Source organism: Solea senegalensis, linkage group LG17 (genome assembly GCF_019176455.1).
Source record: "Solea senegalensis isolate Sse05_10M linkage group LG17, IFAPA_SoseM_1, whole genome shotgun sequence".
Taxonomy (NCBI): domain Eukaryota; kingdom Metazoa; phylum Chordata; class Actinopteri; order Pleuronectiformes; family Soleidae; genus Solea; species Solea senegalensis.
In genome coordinates, this window is record NC_058037.1 from 3,702,746 (window position 1) to 3,726,702 (window position 23,957).

At 40.3% G+C, this 23,957-nt stretch overlaps 2 protein-coding genes across 4 annotated transcripts in view; one reads left to right on the forward strand and one right to left on the reverse strand.

The window, feature by feature from the left end:
* Window positions 1-1,657: 1,657 nt before the first annotated feature.
* Window positions 1,658-12,030, reverse strand: si:ch211-63o20.7 (Serine/threonine-protein kinase pdik1l-B-like). The gene is made up of 4 exons (XM_044048850.1): window positions 11,903-12,030; window positions 10,327-11,073; window positions 8,608-8,833; window positions 1,658-3,852 (listed from the first exon to the last, which is right to left on the reverse strand). Exons 2-4 carry the CDS (start codon window positions 11,053-11,055, stop codon window positions 3,608-3,610), a joined length of 1,200 nt encoding a protein of 399 aa, XP_043904785.1. The 5' UTR covers window positions 11,056-11,073; window positions 11,903-12,030; the 3' UTR covers window positions 1,658-3,607.
* Window positions 8,676-23,957, forward strand: part of pnocb (prepronociceptin b) — a 29,284-nt gene continuing 14,002 nt past the window's right edge. The window contains exons 1-3 of one of the 3 annotated variants that reach the window (XM_044048853.1): window positions 8,676-8,839; window positions 13,338-13,455; window positions 14,190-14,348. The gene's annotated coding sequence lies outside the window, so the exon portion shown is untranslated. Of the gene's footprint in view, window positions 8,840-12,139; window positions 12,205-13,337; window positions 13,456-14,189; window positions 14,349-17,343; window positions 17,440-23,957 lie in introns of those variants that run through there. The other 2 variants (XM_044048851.1, XM_044048854.1) reach the window with 2 other exon arrangements.

The following is a 23,957-nucleotide window of genomic DNA, read 5'->3' on the forward strand; positions in this document are numbered from 1 at the left end:
TGCTGCTCGGCACAGCCGTGCGTAATTTCCTGGAAGCGTGGCCTCCGTGTGTGTGTGTGTGTGTCGTGACTGTGTCTTGCTGTTGCAGTCCTGACGCAGTGAGCGCGAGGGTCGACCGTGGGATTTTTTTGTTTGTCTCGTGGTTTCTCTCTCTCCACGCTCGCTCACTCCCGCAATCGGCTGTGAAATCTGAAAGGACTTTTCCTCGCGCTCAGACTCGCTGAGTCTGTGCCGGGCTGATTGGAGCCGGAGAGGAGGCCGACTTTGCTTTCTAATCTCCACCGCAACATGAGCAGAGGTGTGGAGCAGAGGTGTTGAGCAGGTTCACTTCAATTCTGCTCGAGTGAAGGTTACAGAACTTGTTCACGACAATTACTGGCGTAAAGTCGAGGGGGAAAAAAAGAATCGGAGATCGCTGATGTCTGTATTTTCTCGTCTCACTCAAATGTGTGAATTGCCCACTTCATCTCTAAAGTTACACTTATTTTAGTTGACTTTATTTCGCACACACAAATGGCATACAATCCAGAAGGAATTGAAGCTGCAAACAGCACAGTGCTGATGTTTTCTGGCCTGGTCTCTGAGCAGATCGGTCAATATTCGGCAAAGTTACAGGCCGCTTCCTGCTTTGTGGTGAAACGGCGGCTAAATTCAAATTGGCTGACTTCCTTTAGGTCCATGTTCGTAGACGTGTTGTGTCACGTATGACGCTCCATGTACGGCGAAGTTACAGACTGCTTCTTGTTTCATGTTGTTTCCACATAGAAATCTGGTGCAACTTGGTTTTTGACTATTTTCCATTCTTTTATAACATCTTTTAAATTTAACTAATGATTTCTGTGCCAATTTCCGTCTGTTTTCACCAACATTTAGTACCTTTTGGGGAGATTTTTAAATTTTTTAAATGGGTCCTTGCACCACTCCAGGAGAGGTCGAGGTCAAGAAGCCACAGGCTCCTCCCTTTAATAAAAAAGAAATAAAGTAAAGACGGAAAAGACTAAACCTGCACAAACTAGAAAAGTTATAACAAGTAACTAAGGAATCGCACAACATATAAACATTTCTAACAAAGATGATATCTTGGCTCAATGAGAGTTGTCCATGTTTTGTTTTATATAGAAAGATGATCTATATAATGGTTATGAGTGAACAAGGGAGTCAAATTTGAGTATATATCTGCAAAAACATACATTTATACATAAACACGTGTGTGTTGAATGTTTATACCAGATACTGTTAGAGTGGCGCTCATTAATAACATCAATACTCAGCATAGTATGACCACATTTCACTTTAAATCACTTCTTTAATGTAAGCAAATTGAATATATGTTCAAAAAAGATGTGTTGACTGACCTGAAGCCTTATTTTTGAAATTGCCAGGCTTGATTTTACGAGTTCGAGTCATTGGCTGTTTTTAAAAATGGACCTGGTCCTTTCATTGTGCAAAACAAACCCGTTTGGCCTTTATTTGTCATTCACATTACGTGTCCACTCATGTGTGTTTTGCTATATTTCGGCATAAATTGGGAACCAGGTGTCGCCCCCTGGTGGCTAACTGCTACTTCTGTTAAACCTACTCAGGGATAGTTCTGTTTTTATCGTATGATTGTGTGAGTTGTGCGCCCCCCGCTGGCAAAGGACAAAGGAAACAAAGGAAAGGTTACATTTAATTTTAATTTCTTTTCCGCTCAATTTATTCACACAGTTACTCTTTCTTTTACAGGTCATCTCCCTGCAAGGCAGCAAACTACACATCAGTACTACCCTTTTTTAACATTTTCTTTCCACTACATTACAGTTGGACACAGAACAGTTAAGACTCCAGTGCATTCTTTTTTTAAGATGAATGTTTGAATAGTGGCCACAGAAACGTGACCTTGAAACACCCAAATTCTTATCAGTCCGAGAGAAATTCCAACATTGTTCCCGAGACGCCACGCTCAGGTGACGAGATGGATGCATTCATCCATTTTTCCAGGCATGTGAGCAGAAATATTTGATGTGAAATAAGTGGTCATCTACTGCGGTGCGAACGGCACGGGACCAAGATTGATGGTCAGTAATAAATGCTGTGGATATGATAAGCCACAGTCCACATGCCTGACTTTAATTTCCTATTCGTGGGGTTGGGGCACATTAGTCATTTGCAATCTGCAGCAAAATGTCACACAGTCACAATTTTTTTTTTTTAAAAACATCATCTTAAAACAAATTTCGAATCGAAGAAAAAGAATTAAACGTGCTCTTACAATGCATCATTAAAATTATGTACATAACAAGATATACTGGACACAATAGCATTGATATAGGAATAGAACGCTGTGTTCACTCTGAGGCTGTTCCTACTGAACATAATTTGTGTTACAAATACAGTGCATCTTTATTTAATCCCACTGACCATGCAATTACTATTTAACTTGCATTAGTGCACTAGTTTTTGTTCTCTCAGTTTAAAATACTTCAGACGTCTGGAACCTGATTCATCAGTGTGAGCTGGAAATATCTGAGCCAGGACAGTGAAGTTAAAACCCCCATGGTTGAAGAATAAAAGACACAATTAAAGCTACGGTCTGCAAGTCTGAAAAAGCAGGCTACACTTTGGAAAAAACAACAACAAATATGTCTCAAATAATGGATAGTAAGTAAGTAACCAAGTAGTAGAGTTTCAAAACAAGCATTTTTTTTAATGAAGTAATTACATATGCAAAGTTATTTGTCTAACGACGTGTTCCCATTGTAGTTGGAAGTCGGAATTTTCCGAGTTGAGGGGGTGTTCCAACTCGGAAACTAGGATTCCAAGATGGCTGCCACTCACATCAACAGTAAAAGCACTTTTAGCTGCTTTGTTTCACAGTAAGTCCGTCGTTCACATATTACTGTTCAATTTTTATCCGTGGTCATGTTGCTGCAGTTTCTGGGATCCAATATACTTTTGTTTTTTCTGACTTCTCAAATGGAATGCGATCAAACTCATCGGCCAATCATTTCATGTTTATTTGACTTTACTATTATTTTTCCCCCCTTTACTTATTGAATAATGGTCAGAATAATGTGAGGATTTTAACATCTAAAAATGTTTCAGAAGCAAATTTCAGACCCCGTCTTTAATTCCTGACATAAAGCGGCGATAATAAGTGTGCATTCAATCCATACACGTTTAAAAACCAACGGAGTCAATCGTTGGTGTTTACTCTCGGCTCTGTCGTCACTCAAATCAATTTCCCTATGTCAAACATTCAAGGCTCAAACAGCTCAGTCTTTTACAGCAAATCCCACTGGATCTCTACATGGGGATTTGCGTGAATATCATTGCGTGACTTGTGTGCAGTGAGGTCCAGGGGTCCAAGGTCAATGGACTGATGGACTCCCACCCCATTTTCCCTTAATGTGGTTCCCTATACAGTTTATAGGCTGGGCTGCCGTTGCCGTGGCAGAAATAGCACCTTCAGTTCCATATAATCATACAAATGTCTTTTCCCCCACTTCCCAGTGGAAGCAAAGTGGTTCCTGTTGACACCATGTGCGGTCAGCGGAGCCACAGTCAATATTTCCATGTAGTGGCTGCGGTGGTTGGAGCCATAATGGTCGCTTAAGCGCACTCTGTGTCAGTGGGAGTCCTCTTTGAGAGCCGATCTCACTCTGGCCTCCAGCTGGTCTGCCGGAGGCCGAGCATCTGGGTTAGAGGCCAGCATGTCTAAAAGCAGGGAGCACATGGATGGACCAGGAGGGGGTGGCAGTGGGGGCGCCCGCTTAAACTTCATCGGAATACACAGCTGGAGGTCGGCGTTTTCCCACAAGGCTTCCCCCAGCGGCATCAGCCAGCCTGAGCGACCCTTGCATACGTAGGCACCTAAAGGAGAAATCACAAATGAAGACAGTGAGGTCATCAGGTGGGCGGGTCCGCCCAGCACAGAGTCGCTCTGTGATCGTCAAACATGGAAATGGCGACCAAGGGCACTTCCTGGAGAAGTCAACATACGATCAAGTGCTCAAGACCATACCTGCAGGTACCAGGACAGAGCCGAGCAGAAATATGCTATGACTATTATCTGGCCAAAAATCCTGTTTAATCCCAGTGTGGAATATGCTTAAATCTAAATCTTATACTTTATTAATCCCCTTAGGGAAATTATTTCTCTGCATTTGACCCATCCTAGAATTAAGAGCAGTGGGCTGCCACACTGAGTAGCCCCCGGGGAGCAATGGGGGTTGGGTACCTTGCTCAGGAGTACCCCAGCCCTTTTGACCTGGTGGGGACTCGAACTGGCGACCCTCCAGTTACAAGCCAAGTTCCCTTTTCACTTGGCCTAGGGGTGCCAAAACATACTAACCTATGACTTTTTTGGCTCATTAAGCCTAGATGGGACTTGAACCCACATTTCTTGGCCTTACGAGACCAGTGCCTTATGTTTTCAGCCACTAGGCCAGTTATTATCCTATTTAATTACTGATGAATTACTTAATCAGTAATTACTAACAAAACAAAAATTAAAACCGTGCACAGTAGAAAACGGTTTGCCCCTTTTCAATCGGCAACACCCGAGTAAAACAACAACTGACCTCAAATAACCCAGCATGACCCCAGGCAGAATATAAGAAATGAAATACAACCCCCTAGTGGTTGGGGGGAAAATCTCACAAATCAGAATGAGACAAGGCTCCTACACCTATTTCATCTCATAAAGTTTGAATGAGAGGCTGAAGTAAAAGATACACAACAGTCATGTTGTCACTGAGCTCCACTACTGACGAAAAACCACCACAGGACAGACCAACCACCATCCCAGCCGCTGTTGATCATTTTAGTCTGACAAAATCTAGGTTTTCAAGGAGGCAAAATGACCAGCTGCGGTTCATCATTAGCAAAGTGAAACGGTGTAAAACGGTGTCCCGTCACAACGCTGTGTTTTCGCTCTGATCAGCTGCAAACAGCTGCCTGTGGGAGCGACTCATTCAGAATGCAGAGTTTCTCCAAACTGATGCTTTACCAGCTGAGCTGAATTCAAAGAGATGCAGCAGTCGGTGGAACACACACTCAAGAGTGTGGATGTGTGCGAGTGCTACACAACGCCAAGGTTAAAAAGACTTGGATCCACCAGCAGCACAGACTCACATGAACACACACATGAGCCAGTTCAAGTGTGGTTTAAAAACAAAAACTATTTTTTAAGAGCAGGTTAAAAGACAGAAACACTAGAACTGCTCAGTTTACACATTACGGTGTCAATTAAGTTCTCACAATGCCGATTAAGCCCGTGTTTCTCAGTATAGCAGTGTTTTGTAATCATGTCTGTGGAGACACAGTGTTACATCACGACTGTCTGATCGCGGGAAGGCAGAAGCATTAACAGCTACACTAGTGAAGCAAGACGGCAACAGACTTTAGGTTTAGGAATTGTCCCTGGTTCTCTGAAACACGAGTGAGGTGAAACAAGATATTGAAAGAGAAGTTTAGAGACACTTGTACCTTTGATGTAACTGGCAGTAACGTGATTTCATCTTCTAAATTCACTCAAGAGCAAAATTCATTCTTTAAATATCTGTAGTTATTGTTATAAATAATTATTGACATTTTCCCTTACCTTTTTGGCCATAATGCCCATCTCTTTTCTCTTGTGTGCAACACATTTTAATTGATGAATATTGCAACTCTACATTTATTACAGAAGAACGGGACATACTTTATACAGTTAAAGGAACAGTATGTATTAAATAGCTGTTTACAACTTCATAACTTAATCTGTGGGGTCATTGGAGGATTTGACCTTTCTCAGGGCAGTTCAGAATGAGTACACTCTCCCATTGGCTGTTCCACGCTGGTGGAATGACTGCTACTCTAGCACTGGCAAACAATCCAGTTTTCCAGTTCACAAAGAGTGTCAGTGATGGAGAGACTGTCACCTGTTGTGTATAAAAGTGTGTCTGATTGTGCTTATCTGGTGAGAGGAGCTCAGGACAGAGAGCCGCCATCCCGAAAATACAATTTTTAAACAACAGATGCAGATAAAACTCAACAATCAGCACATGTGCAGCTGTAGTATGAAGTAGTATGGACTCTGACGTCACACACACACACACACATATTTGAACTCTTCAGTATCAGTCTGATCGGACCTCACATGTTGAATTTCCACGATCAGCGTCCTCATTTCCTTCTTTTGGCTCCTGATCAGAATAATTAAGAAGATAAAACTTTGGGCTCGACTAACTCCAGTTGGTCATTTGTCTTTGACATTCTCTGGACTATAGATGAAGTGAAAAAAATGAGTGGATTAATGAAGAAAGGAAGTCATTAGTTGTATCCCTTAAAGGAGGTGGTGACGCCAAAAGATTAACAAATTCTTTTTGTCCTTTCTCATTATCTAAGAGAGTGTGAATTAACTTTGATTGGAAACTGATAGTAACTAGGGCTTGCAACTAACTATTATTATCGTAATTAATTCATCCGTCACTTCTTTTCTCAGTAAATCGAGTTCTAGTTTGGTCCACAAGATGTTGACAAACGTGGATCAGTGTTTCCCAAACCTCGAAATGATCAAGTTCAAAAAAGTTTTTTGTTTTTTTTCCCTAAAACAAAATTAGTTTAAAATATTTCTTTGTTACGTGGAGCAAAGAAAGCAGAAAATATTCAAGAAGATGAAAACGCAGAGAGCTAATTTTAATTATTAAAACCACTCAAACTGATCAAATTAATTATGAAAGGGATTAATTGATGTAATCGTTGCAGCCCTAACAGTAACTTATCTGTCATAGGTCATCTTCTCCATCATCCATAGTTCAGATGCAGCCTGTTGAAATGTTACCTCTGATTCTGCCACACCTGAAGGACAAACCACAGACGCCGCAGCTCGCTCCTCTCTCAGCTCTCCTGCCTCGTCATATAACTGTGTGTGGGTGTGAGGCTTTTTTGGAGAGGATAAAGTAAATATAATGGACTGTAGTATCTGCCTGAGAAAAGCCTCCCACTGTCTCTCCCCATTTTCTCACAGACAAAGAGGATTGTGATCGGAGCTGCTAAATTCCATTTTGGCTTCTTTCTTTTTTTTTCCTCCCCCTGTGTGAAACCCTGCCTCCATCTCCACCCCCTCCAAAAGTAACCATTTTCATTGTGCCTAATGGAGTATCAGTGACTCAGGGAGGTTTTTCTCACACACTAAACTTTGGGATAATGGTTCATATCCCCCTTGCCACCAGCTCGGCCCTGACCAAAACCGTTCTTATGAATAAAATGAGACATTTGTATTGAAGCCATTTCATTACTTGCTGATAGTGGAGTGCAAAGCAGAGCAGAGCAGAGCAGGGCACTGTACTCTTGAACATTAAGATGCCTACTCATCTTATGGCCACTTGGGGCTCTAATGGAGGGGGAAAAAGGGACATTAAACAAATAAATTAAAATCCCAAAGCTGAACTGAAGAGCTTGGCACGTTGCCTCTCAGCACCTCGCACATATTAATGGGTCCAGTTTCCTTCGATGCAATCACGACGGGCAAAAATAAATAACAATTTGACAGCATTACGTCTCATCTTCATCTTTGCGTTAGCGGGGAAGTGTCACTAATCTTCATTACGCTGGTGTTATTAAAAAGGAACTAAAGACGCAGATAATATATGTTAGAAAACAAACAAATAAATTCATCTCCATTTATTATAAAGTGCATCTCAAATGCTGCCGACAGCTTGGGTGTAACAACATGCCATCACATTTTATTAGAAGCAGCAGAGCCACGATGATCCATAGCAAAATGTACATTGCACAAATCACCTTTCATATCTTTGCCATTTAGATTCAGGATTGTTCCATTCATGCTTGATGAACGTATGATGAATAGTATGTGACATTTTTAATATGGGCCAGTTAATTAAGTCAAACTCGATTCAGCGTGATGCGTCATCAACCTGCCTGGCCACACACTCAACCTTTCCAACCTCCCTGAGAGCACTCTGACTGGATATTACATGGCACGCCCAAGCTAATATGTTAACTGGAAAAATCTGCATTCCCATTTTGTCAAGACCGTTGCTACAGAACTCACAAATTCTGCTCCAGAAACCTCAGTCATCCACGTTATCCTAGTGTTTTAGAGCATCAAAAAACCTCTGTTTTTGTTTCAAAAAAATTAAATACAGGACTGTTGTAGAATGAAGGGGAAAAACCAGACACCAGTGATCCATAATTACTTCCTGTTGGATTCAAATTGGCCACAATGTCGCCCTTGCTGGTTCACCATGCTTGTGTCACAAGAACCACTTCCTGGAAGACAATATGGCTCCAACCTTGATTATAGAACTCAACATGGACAAGTCAGAGAGTGTTGGTGTACTTGGACTGGCCGGTCTATGAGTTAATAGTTCAATGTGTTCTGCTGTTTGCTTACAACGCTAACAAGTCTTTACTGGCGTTTTCATGTGGACAGTATTCTTTTCTTAAAGTTTTCTTAAAAATAGAGCGTGAGGACCGTGTTCCTGTATGCCTCGTCTATCGTGTTTTAGTTTGAGTTTCACTGGATTTTTCTGTTTTGTTTGGGGCTAAGGAAGCATCTCAAGTATTTTCAATCTCTCTTTCTGTCTGCTCTGCTCTGCTGATTCATTACTCTTCACTTACCCAGCTGCTCCTGTGTGGCCCCTTCTTCCACAAAGGTGATTCTCTCCAGGACCGCCCAGAACATCACACCGAGGGAGAAGATGTCTGCCTGGGCCGTGTAGGTCAGTCCACCCCACACCTCGGGAGCCATGTAGAAGTCGGAGCCACAGGTGGAGGAGAAGTGCTGCCTGGTCAGGTCCCCATCCACCAGACCTTCACTCATCTTACTCAGACCAAAGTCTGCCACCTAAAAGTAAGACAAGGGGAGGAAACGACAGTATATGATTTGTGATTTGACATACAGATGAAGTTCTTTTTAGAAATACTAGTGCAGTGCCTGTGGAAAATCTGTTTTTGTGTGTGTTTTTAGTAATTGTTGGTTTGGTGTATTTGAATACTCATTGTTACTTTTTGGAGTCCACTTGTTGTCTGTAGCTTGTTGTGACAGGTTGTGCTTTGCATGTGTGGGATTCTGAAACGTCCTTAAATTCGGGACCATTATCGCTCATTTAAATTTGGGACCTTGCAGTCGGAATAGCTGTTTGTTTATTCAAAGTCTAAATAGTGGACTGTGCTATTCAGTGTCAGTTTATTGCACATCATGTTTTACATAGTTTTGAATAGCCACTGCATACCTGTGTTTGTTGGCGTGTTCCGCTGACTCATTGTAATGCAAGCAAACCGCATTTATCCAAATTCGCTGACTCATTTTAATGGGTTTAATGGATCCTCATTGTTGAGGTCAGACATAAAAATCACCCACACATCTTGCACTCGCTTAACTTTTTACCCACGGATTCAATTCTGCCAAAAGGCCCGCTTGTCCTCTCAGGTAGCCCACAGTGCTGTGTGAGTGAGAGGGGGAGTGGCTACAGTAGAGCGGCAAAAGCCAATGTGTGCTTCTTTTATCGACATATTTAACGATATCTTTTACATTACTTATCCAACCAGCGTCAAACTTGGCAGTGCAATGTTTCCAATGGTAAATCTAACGGTGAAATTGAAATTAGGGGTGTAATAATTCTTCAAATCCATGGTTTGAGTCATACATCTGTTTGATTACATGACAATGTAATACTTACAAATCAAATAGTTGTTCGTAACTTTAAAAATAATATAATCTTGTTTTACATGTGTTCTACTACAAATAAAAAATGACTTTACAGCCGTTTGATAATGACTTAATCTGTAATTTCTTTTAATCACAGATATATTACAGTGATTTGAAGACTGTGTTAGAGACTTAGAAAAGTCTTTTGAGGCACTGCATTTTGTGACATTGTGTGAAAACCTGAAGCGAGGTGGAGAGAATTTACTTTTATGTGTACACCATTGCTAAATTTGAATAAGAAAAGGTATGTTATAGTAGAAAAGATAAAAAGTGCAGATGAAGACGGCACAGTTGTAAACCAAGTTAAATCATACCGAGATTCCATCAAAGCTCATTCCAAAAGATTTATCTCACAAATTATCTGTGACTGCACGAGTGTGTGGAATTTGAATTTTCCGAAACTGTCAAAATCCAGTTATCTTTTCAACACATCTGTGGTAAAGTTTTATAACTCCTGATATATACTGGTTGTATATAACTGCTCCTGCATTTGTTTTTCATTTAGCAAATTTAATTTGATCATATTCTTTGCCGCGTCTCACATTCATCACTGCCTTGTAATTTAAACAGCGACTTTCCCAACTGACTAATGGTGACGTAAATACCGTCACATCACAGCGTCTGCCTACCTTGACAATGGGGCCTTTAGCTGTGTCACAGACCAGCACATTGTCTGGTTTCAGGTCTCTGTGGGTGATGCCGAGGCTGTGCAGAAAGGACACAGCACTGCTCAGCTGCAGCACAACACTGTGGTTACGCTGCTCATCTGGGGGTCTGGAGAGCAGGTACTGATTCAAGTCACCCCCATCGCAGTACTCCATGACGAGCCACAGGGCCAAGCAGCGCAGGGGTTGCGGCTGCTCCTCCTCGCTTTGGGACGGTCTCTTCCTGGCCCTGTTTTGAGGCCTTTTGGGTGTTGTAGAATCAGCCGCATTTGATTTAGACTTGTCCTGGGAGTTTGACCTGGCCTGGACTGTATGAGTCCTGTCCTGAAGCCTGGAGGCAGAATTAGACCTCCTCTGGGTATTATTTCTTTCCTGACTCTGTGGTGCTCCAACGACACTGCCCTTTAGCACACTCTCGACCAGACGTAGAGGCAGTTTTCCTGGCCTTAGGGGCTTCAGGCTCCGTGGGCCTGTCTGCAGGAGACAGCTGTGGAGTGCTATGACATTGACATGGTTCTTAGCTGTGGCCCTCATGGCCCACAGCTCTTGCAGGTAGAGTTCAATGCCCTCCGGGTTGTTGCAGGGCAGCCGCTTGATGGCCACCCTCTGTCCTGTTTTGGCTATATGTCCTTCAAAGACAACACCGTAGCTGCCCCGTCCCACCTCCTGCTCCAAAGTGTAGAGCTCCTCCATCTCTCACTGGAGCTGAGCCTGGAAAAAAAAATATCACACAGATTACCGTGAGTTACTCTCTGCAAAAATGACTTGGGACATCATCTTAAATAGAAATTCTTAAATGCCAAGCACTGCTTCGTACAGTTAAGGGATTTAAAATTTGACCCATATTTTTCTTCCTGATTTTGGGGGATACATTTTCACATGTTTTTCATGCTTGTGTTCATTCCTGTCCCCTGACAGATTTATTTTGTGTTTTCCCAGAATATATCAAACTAACAGCTCTAAAAGCTAGACTGTTGCACTCATTGCTCTCCAAACTCAATAGATTTTGTTGATTAATTTGGAATTTTGCCATCCTTTTACCATCACTACATGTGGGATGTTTTCAAGAATTATTATCTTTTTTTTTTTTTTATTAAATCAAGCATTTCCAGATTACATTCACATAATAACTATGCAACTTTTTCAATTTCCTTTCATAAGGGTTTTCTGATAGTGTTTCAAAGTTGTTGTTGTTGTTGTTGTTGTCGACTCAAGTTAAACAAATGATGTGGTTTTTAATGAACCATTTACACTGTGTGTGTATACTATGTTTGTCCCAATACTCGAGTATGAGTTTACAATAATAAATCCGACTGTCTCATTACTATAGTAGTGCTGAAGCGATTAATGCTACCGTCAATATCTGCAGGGTCACAGCATTACTAATAATCTCATAATAATAAAAATAATAATAAAGAAAAAATAAAGTCAGCACACAAACGCCAAGTTTTTAAACGCAAACAACAAATGTTCGCAGTGTTAGTTTAAAGGGGAAGCGGAAAATACAAAGCTCCAGCTTCAAAGGTTTCATTTCACTCACCCGCAAATGTGCAGCTAATACCACAAGCGATAAATCGACGTGAATCCTCAGTTTACATGTCGCATATTCGATTATTCGATTGTATTATTATTTTAAAAAAAGCCTAAACAACTGACACAAAACAGAAGGAAACTCGCCAGACACTTCCGGGTCTGAATTCGTAACGTCCCGCTCTGCGTGAACGTGCATCCTGATTGGCTGTAAATTGAATTACGTCGCGCGTTGTGATTGGTTGGTAGCAGAGCATGAAGCTAGCACAGGCTAGAAGAGCTAGGCGCATGTCCTGTCATCTAATTTTGAAGGTAATAAGACACTTTTCAAGCTGCTATTTGTACAATAGCCCTTTTGTAAGGTCACAGTAGGAAAGACACAGTTGTAAAGCATCAAATAATGATGGGTGAAGTTGATTTTTCTCCCTCAGTTTGAACTGAACTAAACTATCATTTCTGTTATTAGTAACACCTGTGTTTTTCCTGCTAAGTCATGTTAAAATGGCTGCTATGTAAAAGGCCTTTGCACAATATGAACTCCTATTAAGCAATTGTTTGAAACCTATAATCTTTGTTTTGGGGAAAAATTAAATGTATTTTTATCAAAAATTAATATAATGTTATGTCTGACATTATACTTGACATAATATAGCTGGGAGAGTAGTGGTGGCTTTGCTATTTTGCTATTTTAGGGTGTCTCTGTTAGGCCTGACATGGTAATCACAATTATTGTGATCAATACTGATCATGAATATTATATAGGTGATTATTAATTGGAAATAGGGGAGAGGGCAAGATGGAGGCAGATGAGCTGATTTGGCGACCCCTACAAGGAGAAGCCGAAAGAATATTTATTGACAGAATGTTTTATAAATTTACTAGTGTTAGTGTTTTTTTCCACTAGTGCTGAGCATTAAAAATTCATAATGGAGACAGTGGCACTGACTAATTTGGGTCACTTTTTTGTATGAGTAATTTTACAAAATAAATTAAATAAAATCTGCAAGGGCAAAAACAGCCATGCTTCTGTACTGCTGCAGTTCCTTTTAGTCAAGACAACCTTATGATCAGATTGCACACAGATGCACACGCACACACACAAAATGAGTGGGTGCTACATCAGTGTTGGATCGAGTGTTTTTTGGTGGAGGAGTGGAAACAGTGGTGATGACAGATAGCAGGTTTTTTTTTTGTGTGTGTTCTTCTGAGAGAACAAAATAGGAAACAGTGATTCATTGCAATGAACACCGAAAGAAAAGAGCATTGAAGGGTATATGTGTGTGTGTGTGTGTGCATTCTTATATGATCCATAGCTTTTGTCATTGGTGCCAAACACGAATATTCTTCATTCCTTGAGGAAGATGAAGTCAGTCACGGTTGACTTGTTTTTATATTGAAGCAAATGCCCTCTATTCAATTATCTCACCCCTCACTTGCTTTGACAGATATCTGGATGCAGACATTGGGCATAATATAAAAGAAAAATGAAGAATTTGTTGGCAAGTCTTTTCCGGGAACCACGCAAGAGGAGCAATGAAGAACTTCACGACAAATTCAATAAAGGTATACTGGCACGCCAAAAACATATCAATGAGTCAACCAGGAATTATAGTTTTAATCACCTCTCTTTTCAGATTAATTGTGTTCTCTGTGGGGGCTTTGCCTGCTAATTATGGAGTCCACCAACAGGAGGGGCAACAGTAATTATTTCCTTGATTGAGGTCAAAACCCTTGCATTTAATCCTGAGGTCTATCCTGAGCTCCCCTCACACAAAGAGTAAACATCAGTAAACATGTTCTCGGCATCCTCGCCTCAGTTTCACAGCAGCCGGTCGGTCATAAAAGATCATTTCCCTCCTGTGTGAGCCACATTTTCACTGGAAATTCTGCCACATTGTCTGCTACAGTGCTTAAGCTGCTTTTATTTTGTAAACCCAGTGGTTTTCCATTAAAAACCTGTTGGCACTGGGCTGCTTGCATGCTGTCCATTACATTCTCTACGGTCTTTCTTTCCTTTTTTTTGGTAATAAAGCCCCCTCCTGGTTACTGCTGCTGGCTATACAACAAGATCGATATGTACAAAAATATGAAATACTTCCTGCCAAATCCTTGTGCTCTGAAATCAAATATCTGTGGCATGTTTTGGCAGTTGACGCTGCAGATTTTCTGCACAGGTGTGTAATTCTTCTTCAGTGCAAAAATGAACGCTGTGTTTGTAGATGGAAATGTAGTCCTTTCCCAGCCAAAGTTCATCTTTGGCAGTGGCTGTTAATAACAATCAATTGTCTTCTTGACAGGTGAAAGTCCCACACTGCCATAAACCATTGCAGAGATCCTCCGCTGCCCTGTTTCGCATCGTTGGGTTTCATTGTGGGGGAGAAAGTTAAAACACGTCAGCTGGATCAGATGGAGAGCAGACACGCCGAGCTGAAATGGACGCGTCAAACACCGCTCAGGTTTGTCCACATCTTTCTATTTATTTATTTTTTTCCTGAACCCTGCTGAATCTGCTCCCACCGGTCAGCATTTTTACGTCACTAAAAGTTCTCTCAATCTCGTCGTTAGAACAGGAAATAAAAAGTATTGCTTGGCGTCACAGGTGGTGAACCAAAAAAAGGGGACTGTACAGTATATGCAGAGTCGGGGACATATCCTGCTTATGTCTCTTTGAAAATGAGAGTTCATTATCAGCAAATATCCTGGGACAGATAATACACTTATCCTGATAGGAAAATAAGTTCTGCTTTTATGTAAGCTCCCCATCCTCTCTCAAGTCTCCAGTGGTGCATAAAGATGCTGCTTCTCTCTTATCGAGGCATTTCAGCTAAAGTCGGATGATTTATGACAAAGGGATTATAGCTTAAATTGCTCGTATGGATATGTGTCTTTTTTGTTTACATTGATACATATCCGTTTTATCACATCAGAGTGAATCCAAGCATCATCTGACATGTTATTGTTATATTCTGTTCTTTTTGAATGAATTTTCCTCATTACTAATGACATTACTAATGTCTATATAGAGTTATTTGCTTTGTTGCAAATAACTAAATGATGAAATCTTCACTCATAGCTTTTCTTTCATCACTGGATCTGGTTAGGGTTTTCAAGAATGTATTTTCAAAAGAGGTTATTCCTATAAATAGTTCTTTAGTTAGTAATTTAGTGATCATGTAAAAAGACACAATGTTTGAAAGCAGGAAGAAAAACAACTTCAAGGGCATTATGCCTATGTGAAATCATGCAATCTGTTCAAGCCATTTAAAAACGGTTTCACAGGGTTTTGTGGCTTCACAAGAAAAATGACAAAACATCAATACCGAAACAAGACTTGCAAGGTTTTATTGTGATGTTGTGCCAAGTTCAGCATGGCCTCCTGTGTCATCAAGGTAATCTCCGCCTCTTGGCCATCCTCTGATGTGGACACCCAGTGGATAGCAGCGATATCAATGACAGACAGGCCTGGCCATGGCTGCTTGTTCTTCACAGCGCCTTATCTCAGTAGCACCGAGGGCTCTGTCTATGTACCCAATTCATCCATCACTATCAGACCTCACGCAGGTTCACAGCCCAGCATTTAGTCTTTCACATGGCGCGAATGCTAACGCCAGCTCACGACGAGAAGGTTACTGAGCCTGAAGTGAAACTTCAAGACCAAAAAAAGTCTGCGCATGAGACATAGTCATTATTTCCCTCACAACAGTAAGTATTTGTACATCTCAAACCTTTATCCACACGAGTGGCCATGAATCTGACTGTCTCGTCCTCAGACTTTTCTTTTAGTGCCACCAGTGGAGCAAAGCCTTCTCTTGTCTTCTGGAATATTTAGATGATGGATTGGCACGTAATGTGGTGCAAACATTCATGTTTCTCTGCTAATGAATCCTACGCTGACTTTTTACTCTAGTGGACTTTGTCGATTTTTCTCAGCTAATGATGCCCACAAGATAAAGAAAATAACTTTGTGTATTATATAATGTGTATTGGGGCCCGTACACACAAGAAGAGTATCATTTTAGTGGTTTTATCCACATGGAACTGGTATTTTGGGAGCCCTAAAATTCAATTTTTTTAGAAAAAGAGTGAAAATAATGATGTCATAGCCTCCCCTTTCTCCTGATCTTGCGTTCGCTGTCACCACCCTGGCTGATGTTATCTTCATCTCCTTGTGTTCTCCATTATTGGTATTTCTGTGGCAGAATTTCTGCACCTCATACAGACCTGGCATATAGTTTTTCGAGTGGTTTTGAGTGGTTTTCTGTGTATGAAGACATTAAGAACAAAAACGAAAAAGATTGTATCTGTTTCTGTGTCGATAAGGCCTTGGTAGGTAGAATGTGTCGTCTTCTAACCTCAAGGTTCTTGGCTCAGTCACTGTCTCTTTGGGTACTTCACCCTAAATTGCTCTTTGCAAAATGGAGAATCTACCATCATCAAAATTCTATAAAAGCACTATACTATATAAATACTGACCATACACCATTGCACTTTGATTAACTGCACAGATGATGAGCCTTTGATGGCATTTCTGTGTCATCTGTCACTCCAACTTCAGGTCATTATCTCAGCAGCACTTTGAACAAGGCCAGTCCATTGCTTCTCTTGCTTTACTTATCTTCATTCCACTTCTCCTTCTCATCAGCCTCACTTTAATCTCCCACTTGTTTCTGTCTTCACTTTTTTGCTCCACTGTTCCTGACATAATCACCATCATCTTAACCAAACACTCGACATATATTATGGTCTGTAGACTATAGAGAAATTCCTAGGACCTTGGGGAAGGGTGCTTTTTTTTTTTCTTTTTTCCATTACCAAATTTTCTGCATGAGTCATACAAAAACCTGCTGTCTGCCTGCTCTGTCCATTGACTGCCCCGTCCCATATTACTCATTCTTTTATTTACTGGGAGAATGTAGTCTCCTATTCAGTTGTGCCATCAGCCACTAACAAAAAAAGGCTTTGTTGTTTACCCCCTTCTCCGGCACAAACCACTCCATCGACCCATTGTCATCCCCACTGTCATTGCTTTATTCACTCGTACCCAACTTGCATTTTTGGAGTAAACATCCATTTTGTGACCTTGGAGACAGTTTGGCATTGAGGCTGTGGGTTTTACAGACACCTTAGACACAGGGCCTGTGGATCAATCTCATGGTGGATGATGCGTATTTTTAGAGCCCCATTAGTTGGCTCAATGAAGACGAAACCGGTGGCGTAGGCAACGCCTCCTACGTCAGCACGGGGCAATGGTTTGTGTGTCTGTCCGGGGGTTTGTGCGTAACAGAATGGGGGAATCCACCCCTCTCTCCAACTCTCTCTCTCTCTCTCGCTTTCCCTCTCTCTCTAATTCTCATGAATGGTGATGTACAGGGGAAGGGAGGGGAAGGTGGTGGTGGAGGGTTGAGCCAGGAGGGAAGGGGTGTGCCATTATAAAAAGCCTCAGAGGAGGCATGTGTTCAGTTGTTGAAACCCTTAGGATACGAGCTGAACCACTCAAGACTCTTACAGGAGGAGGACTCTGCAAGAATATCTTTACGTCACATACAGGTAGGGAAGAGTGACTTTTGTATGTTAATGTGAGTGTGAGCCCACCTGTGCAGAGAGGTTGTTGCGTTCACCAAAAGATAACACCAGCTCAGAGAGGTGAAAGTGGTTAATTAGCTGAGGGCACAAACCAATGTCTAATAGATCCTGGGGGAATATTGTGGTTTAAAGACAACCATGGTGAAGATTCTCACTCTTTAATTCCCTATTTTTTAAAAAACAGACTCTGTCATTTCTGTTTCATCTCTGTCACTGTGTGTGTTTTTTGGATAGTGACCTCCGAGGTCTGTAAATAACATTCACTCGCCTGGTGTAGATTATTTTCCATTGCTCAATTTGTGTCCCAGTGGCCACAGTCACCGTCAGCATCACCCACATCGCACATAACTACTTAATTAAGAAGAGAGAAAGTCCCAGATCGTGCTGATAAAGCAGTTCAGGTGTGTTTTGTATTTGGCAAAGATCTACCAGTAGAATATACACTGTAGTAATATTATAAATGGAAAGATGACGAATACTATTAACTTAGAGTAAGTTCTCTGCGACTATCTATTAGCAGTATAGCTTATTTATGGTTTTCCTGGAGTAACTTGTGTCAGACGAGTCAATGAAGAAATCTTCAAAGTGACAAAAGCTGTTTTATTCTTGTTAAAGAAGCCCCAGTGTCAACCCCAACAAGTGGGGAAGAAAGGCTGGAGAAGTGATTCGCTTGAACGGCGTCATTATGCTAAACGTACGATGATGATTTTAATGATAATGGTAATGAATGTGCATAATCTTTTCCCATTATCAGTAAAGACGATACCCACACAGACGAGGGAGAAAATGGGTGGTTAATGTGCCGCTCGCAGATAAATGAATCCATAGTTGGGGGATACTGCCTCACAAGGAATGAAATATGTTTACAGGATGAAGTGAGACACAGTATTTTGGAGGTACAATCTCAATATGTACAAAGTTATACATTTGTATTCATGTTTTTATTTAAAATGCCTTCAACATAGAAAGAAAAAGATCATTTATAAGACACACAAATAGGTATTTGTGCTTTGCTTTCTTTATTGAAAATATCTATATTTCAAGAACTGGTTGTTTGAGTCCATGAAAATTAATCCTATATTTTTTTTAATCCATTTCAGGATATGCTCTATAATTGGCAAAAAAAAATTGCAATTTATCTATCAAAAATAAATAAAAAAAAGGTTTCCTTGCCAGAAAATCACAAGCGCTCTCTTTCCAATCAGTTACAAAAGGATGTAGGATTTCTGCTGCCTACACCAAGACTGAAGTGATTACACAGTTTACAGGATTTTTGGCCTCGCTGTCAATATTCATTCCGAGACTGCTCCTATCATCCTCTTGATCAGTGCATGATTCATGGCTAAGTGACGAATAAAAAAAAAGTTACCAGCTATTCCCTTATCCGTTCCTTCCACCACCTTCCTGCACAAATGCTGTGCACTTCATCACTTTTCTCAGCCTCACTGTCCTCACCTTTAGAGAAGTTAGAGGCTTTTGTGGTCGTGCTTGGACTCCTTTTCCTTCGGGCTCCGTGTCCAATGGATTAGTGCAGATGTCAACGCTGCTTAACGGCGACTCGATGAATGATGACACCATGTCAGTTGTCTCACACTGCCATATACACTCCGAGGCTGGTGGGAAATAACTGCACAGGAATTAATGTTGTCCAAGCTGATTATTATTATTTGATAAATGACACTTTTTCCATCATTTGTAGGTGATTTGGTTTGATTTTGGCATCAAGGAGAGAAAATCCCTGCATGTCTGTGTTCATCTTTTTCATTTCTGGTCATGAAGAAGTGTAAAAAAGAAAAAAATAACCTCACCTTCATCAATTCTTATGAGGAATGACAGGAATACAAAGATTCACATGAATGCACTGTTCTGCAATATCGATGCCCCCCCCGCCAACCACACAACCCCCATCTTAAGGCACAAATCTCCCACCGCGTCTCACACACACATTAAATCCTGTTTATCAGCCGATGTGTCTGTGCTGCGCTGCTTGCTCTTGGTGGTGCCATCCACCCGTGTGAGAATATTGTTTGGTGCTATTAACGCTGTTGTGTGCGAGCTAAACGAGACGCCCGTTTGCATGTTTTCCCAGCGAAGGACATACCTGATGCTGCGAATGATTGCGGAGAGCGCCTCTACCCGCAGGTGCAAATATGTTCCCAATTAAGAGAAACCCTGCAAGTGCAATTGAAGGAAACGGTAGTAATGATACGCTCAATTGATCTCATATGATGGTGCCTCGCAAAGAAAGCAACCATAGATATAAATGGCAACATTCGTGCCAAATGTGCATTATGTGAGTGTTATGGTCGATGTGTGATGTAAGAAGAAGAAATGTTCTGCAGTTTCCACTCAATTTGTGCCCTGCAGTCTACAGAAGATAAGGTTTCTTAAAGAATAAAAGCAATCCAAGATAAAGGCGCACAGTTATCCAGCTGCATGGACTGAGATTCTTCTAGTAGATATGGAGATGCAGAGATTAAGACAAAGTGTTTGGGCCATAAGAGGAATCTCAATTACTTTAATCGCACATTATCACACTTTTGTTCATATGCTTGATTTTATTGCCCTTTAGCTTGACCGGTTTCCATTAATGATTGTCACAGTCTGGCACCTGTGTGAAACAGAACAGGAGCAGGGCGGCAACTAATGTTCATTTTCATAAGCGATTCATCTGTCTATTATTTTCTTGATAAATCACGTACATGTTTGATCTGGAAAATGTCAGAAAATGTTGAACGGGATTCCAAGTAGTAGAAGTAACAATGTTCTCAAATGTCTTTTTCTGTCCACAAACAAATGTATTTGATATATAGATCAAACAAATCAGAAAATATTCACATTTAACAAGGTGAAACTTTATTACCTTATTAAACACTCAACCGATAATCAATTATCAAAATAGTTTATTAATTTAGTTATCGATTAATGGAATAATTGTTGCAGCCCTAAATAGAAGCTGACCATTAAAGACCAATTAATACATTTATAATAATTGACACTGGCCAATTATTATAAATGAATCAGACAAGTATTTTGTATTTATTTAAGTACATTTTGTTCCCAGAAACTTGAAGTTAAAGATATAATAAATATATGTACTTTTTTATAGGTGTACAATCACCTGATTGCATGAATTGTTGATTCTCATTACGTCAGAATGATCATGTTTCATTTATATCAAGGAGCCCAGTCAGCTCTACTGAGGCCTCCATTTTGGACCGCCATGTTTTCACAATAGTCCACAATAAACAAAAGTAAATAACTTTTGAGTTTTGATGCTAACTGGAGGCTGCATAGGAAATTGTTTTGAATCACAAATTGAAAATCGATTTGTAATCAAACCGTGACCCGAGGAAATTGGGATGGAATCAAACTGTGAGAGGATGAAAGATTCTCACCTTAATCACAGATAAATGTTGCTAAATTTCCCTCAAACTTTATTTTTTCATCCGAAGTTATTGTTTTTTTGACAAAGTTTGGTGTTTTGATGGCCTGTTTACTTCATATATATATAGATATATAGATATACACATATATTCTATTTAAAATATATAAATTCACTGCAGTGCAGACATGAAAGGCAGATTGGAGATACAGACAGTAAACCAATGATTAAGTTATACATCAGTAGTTGCAGTAGTTGATTTATAAAGGTCAGCATTGGGCACTGTCACAAAGACTGGTGGAGATGTGATGGATGCGTCTTAAATCGAAGTGTATGCTCTCACATTTCATGATCCTCAAGTGCACCTTCTTCTGCTGCCCGACGTCGTCTAAACTTTTTTACGAGTGCCCGCACAGACTGGATTTAACCGATGATTCGTGGCTGTGTGTAAATCCTCCACAGCAGAGTGACGTTATCTGTCATTGTGATACGGAACGGGGCAGTGAAATGACAAAGTAATTAAAAGCAAACATTCATTTCGGTAAATGATTATTGTGAAAGTTATTATCAAGCCAGTTAACCAAACATTTTGGCTTCAGAATACAAGGGCTTGCTGCTCGCCCTGTTTTGTTTCTCTTATCGCTGCAGATTGTGACTGTCGAGGTTTGGAACCATCAATTTAAAGGCATCTCATTGGGCTCTGGATAGTTATAATGGGCTCTATTTTCTTTTGGTAGACTAAATTATTTATGCAGGAAACAGCTAATCTGTTAATTAAGAACTTAAACGATCAAAGGCAACGGGGGGAAACAGTTCAACACATCTGGGTTACAGCATGTGGTGCATCGCTTGTATTAAAGCATGTAAGCATGTTCTCATTACAAGTTTGGAAATGGAATAACAAAAAAAAAATCAATTACAGTTCGTGTTTTAGAATTAGTTCCTTGTTCGGTCTAATTGCAGGCAATCGGTGACCTTTGAGAGATATAGTAACTCATGTCAAGTGGCTGGTCTGATGAGTCACCAATATTCTGCAGGGAGACTGATTTTTAAGAGAGTAAATGGTTTAAGATGAATAAGCATGGTCACTGTAGCATAGCACATTTAATGTTAACAGACCTTTGTAGTGTTGATTTTTGTAATAGTAGTAATAATTGCAGTGTTGAAAAGTAGTTAAAGCTAACACAGTTGGAAGGATTGCAAGAAAAGTAGTAGAGTTTCAGCTTGAACGTTCAGCATTTTGGTATCTCAGCATCCTCCCCTGATCTGACGGAAAGATGTACTTGTTTCATGTCTGATATTGATGTGTGTTTAGTGCATTTGGTGTCTAAATCTGGTTGCTGGTTTCTTTGCAGTATAGGAAATGATATAGTAGCAAACCTTATGTTCAAGATACCTGTATATTGAGTTCTCCATTACACTTTAATTGGTCAAAGCCCAGAGAAATGGTTTTATGGATCTGTATAGATTTTATTGATCTGTGAATGTCAAAAAGTTCCTGCGCATTATGCCTTTTGAATTCTTACTTATTCATTTTTTATTTTACCAGGTTAGTCTCATTCGCTATGTTTAAATGTGCAAAATTTCATCATTCCAATAAATTGTATATTGGAGTTTTACAATTTCATGGACGTAAAATTATGTGGTCAGATTGTAGTTCTGTAAACATCAAGCATTCAGTCAGAATGGACTATATCTGCATCTCTGACATCTCTAACGTTTCTGTTATTATTACCAAAATGGAAACACGTCACGTTTACATGGATCAGACACAGGATAGCGTCAAACAAGGAAGTCATGGTCGTATCAACGGTTTATTTGAACAATGATTCGGCATATACCAGCCCTCTTGTTTAGAATGTTTGTTTCTGAATGGGCTGTATTGGATCAGAGTTTTCAAATTGATATACTCTTATTCTATATACTTATTCTTTTATTCCGATTATTATTGATGCCAGTCGGAACTGTGTTCTCTTCATGCATGGCAGCAGAACATATAGAGTAGTTTTTGCTGCCATGTTTTGAATGCCTTTAGTATGGAAATGGCTCTTTCGTATTTCAGTATCATAATTTAAAAAGCCAATGTCATTTTTAAGGGGAAATAATGACATCAAAATGTGCTCTATTTATAGACATGGTTATTTATAGTGTCACCTTGATTTCCTCTTAAAGGGACGTCTGGAGCCTTTTTTTTTCCAAAATTGCATAAAATATTAATTTCCAGTAACCTCAAAGAAAAATAAGCATTTCTGTCCGCGTATAATATCAGAATAAAAAAGTATAGAGGAAAAAGTGCTCATAAAAATGTCACCTAATGCTGGATATATAACAAGTCTGAGTTTTACTGACTACATCTCCCCAGAAATGTGGTCCCTTTGAAAACGTTTGATCATGGGTATTAGAAAAACATGGTTTAATCCTTTTTAAAGAGACAACAGACAACTGTCATCTCCCTTAAGTATATTCTGTCTGGTCACTGTTGTTAAGACCCAGCAGTAAGGAGACGCTGGTAAGAACACAGGGACTTTTCCTCAGAGCTAGTGCTGTCTAATAATAATCACCCTTGTGTGATTCAGCTGTGACAGATACACGGGTAAATTCTATTCTCTGAAGTCTTTAGGAGCAAAGCAGCAGTAGTTCCTTTGAGCTGTAATTTGAATAATCACCTTTCCACCAAAACCTCACCCCAGTGACCAAGAGAACATAGTGAAAGCAAGACTCACAGAGAGTTGGTCACTAAAGTCAATAAAAGTTTATTTATTTTAACCCAAAAAGTTTATTTATCTGAGTTTCATTCAATTGGACAATCAGCTGCCCTGATTTCTAAAATCTGGCATTGGCATCAGACATAGAAAAACTAGTATCTGTCGTCCTGTATCTCTGTTGATAGCGCATCATTTTCTATCAACACTGTGAGACGGGTAGCATTGTAGTTAGTTCCAAATAATTCAGGTTAGTGATGTCGGCCACCAATAACGGTGTCACTGGAAACGGTAAAACTGTTCATGGTGCATGATGTAAATTAAAAGGTTCATGGCTGTTGTGAAGTAGGACATGAGGACAGTTGGTGTAACAGAAGAGGACACGAGGCATAGGG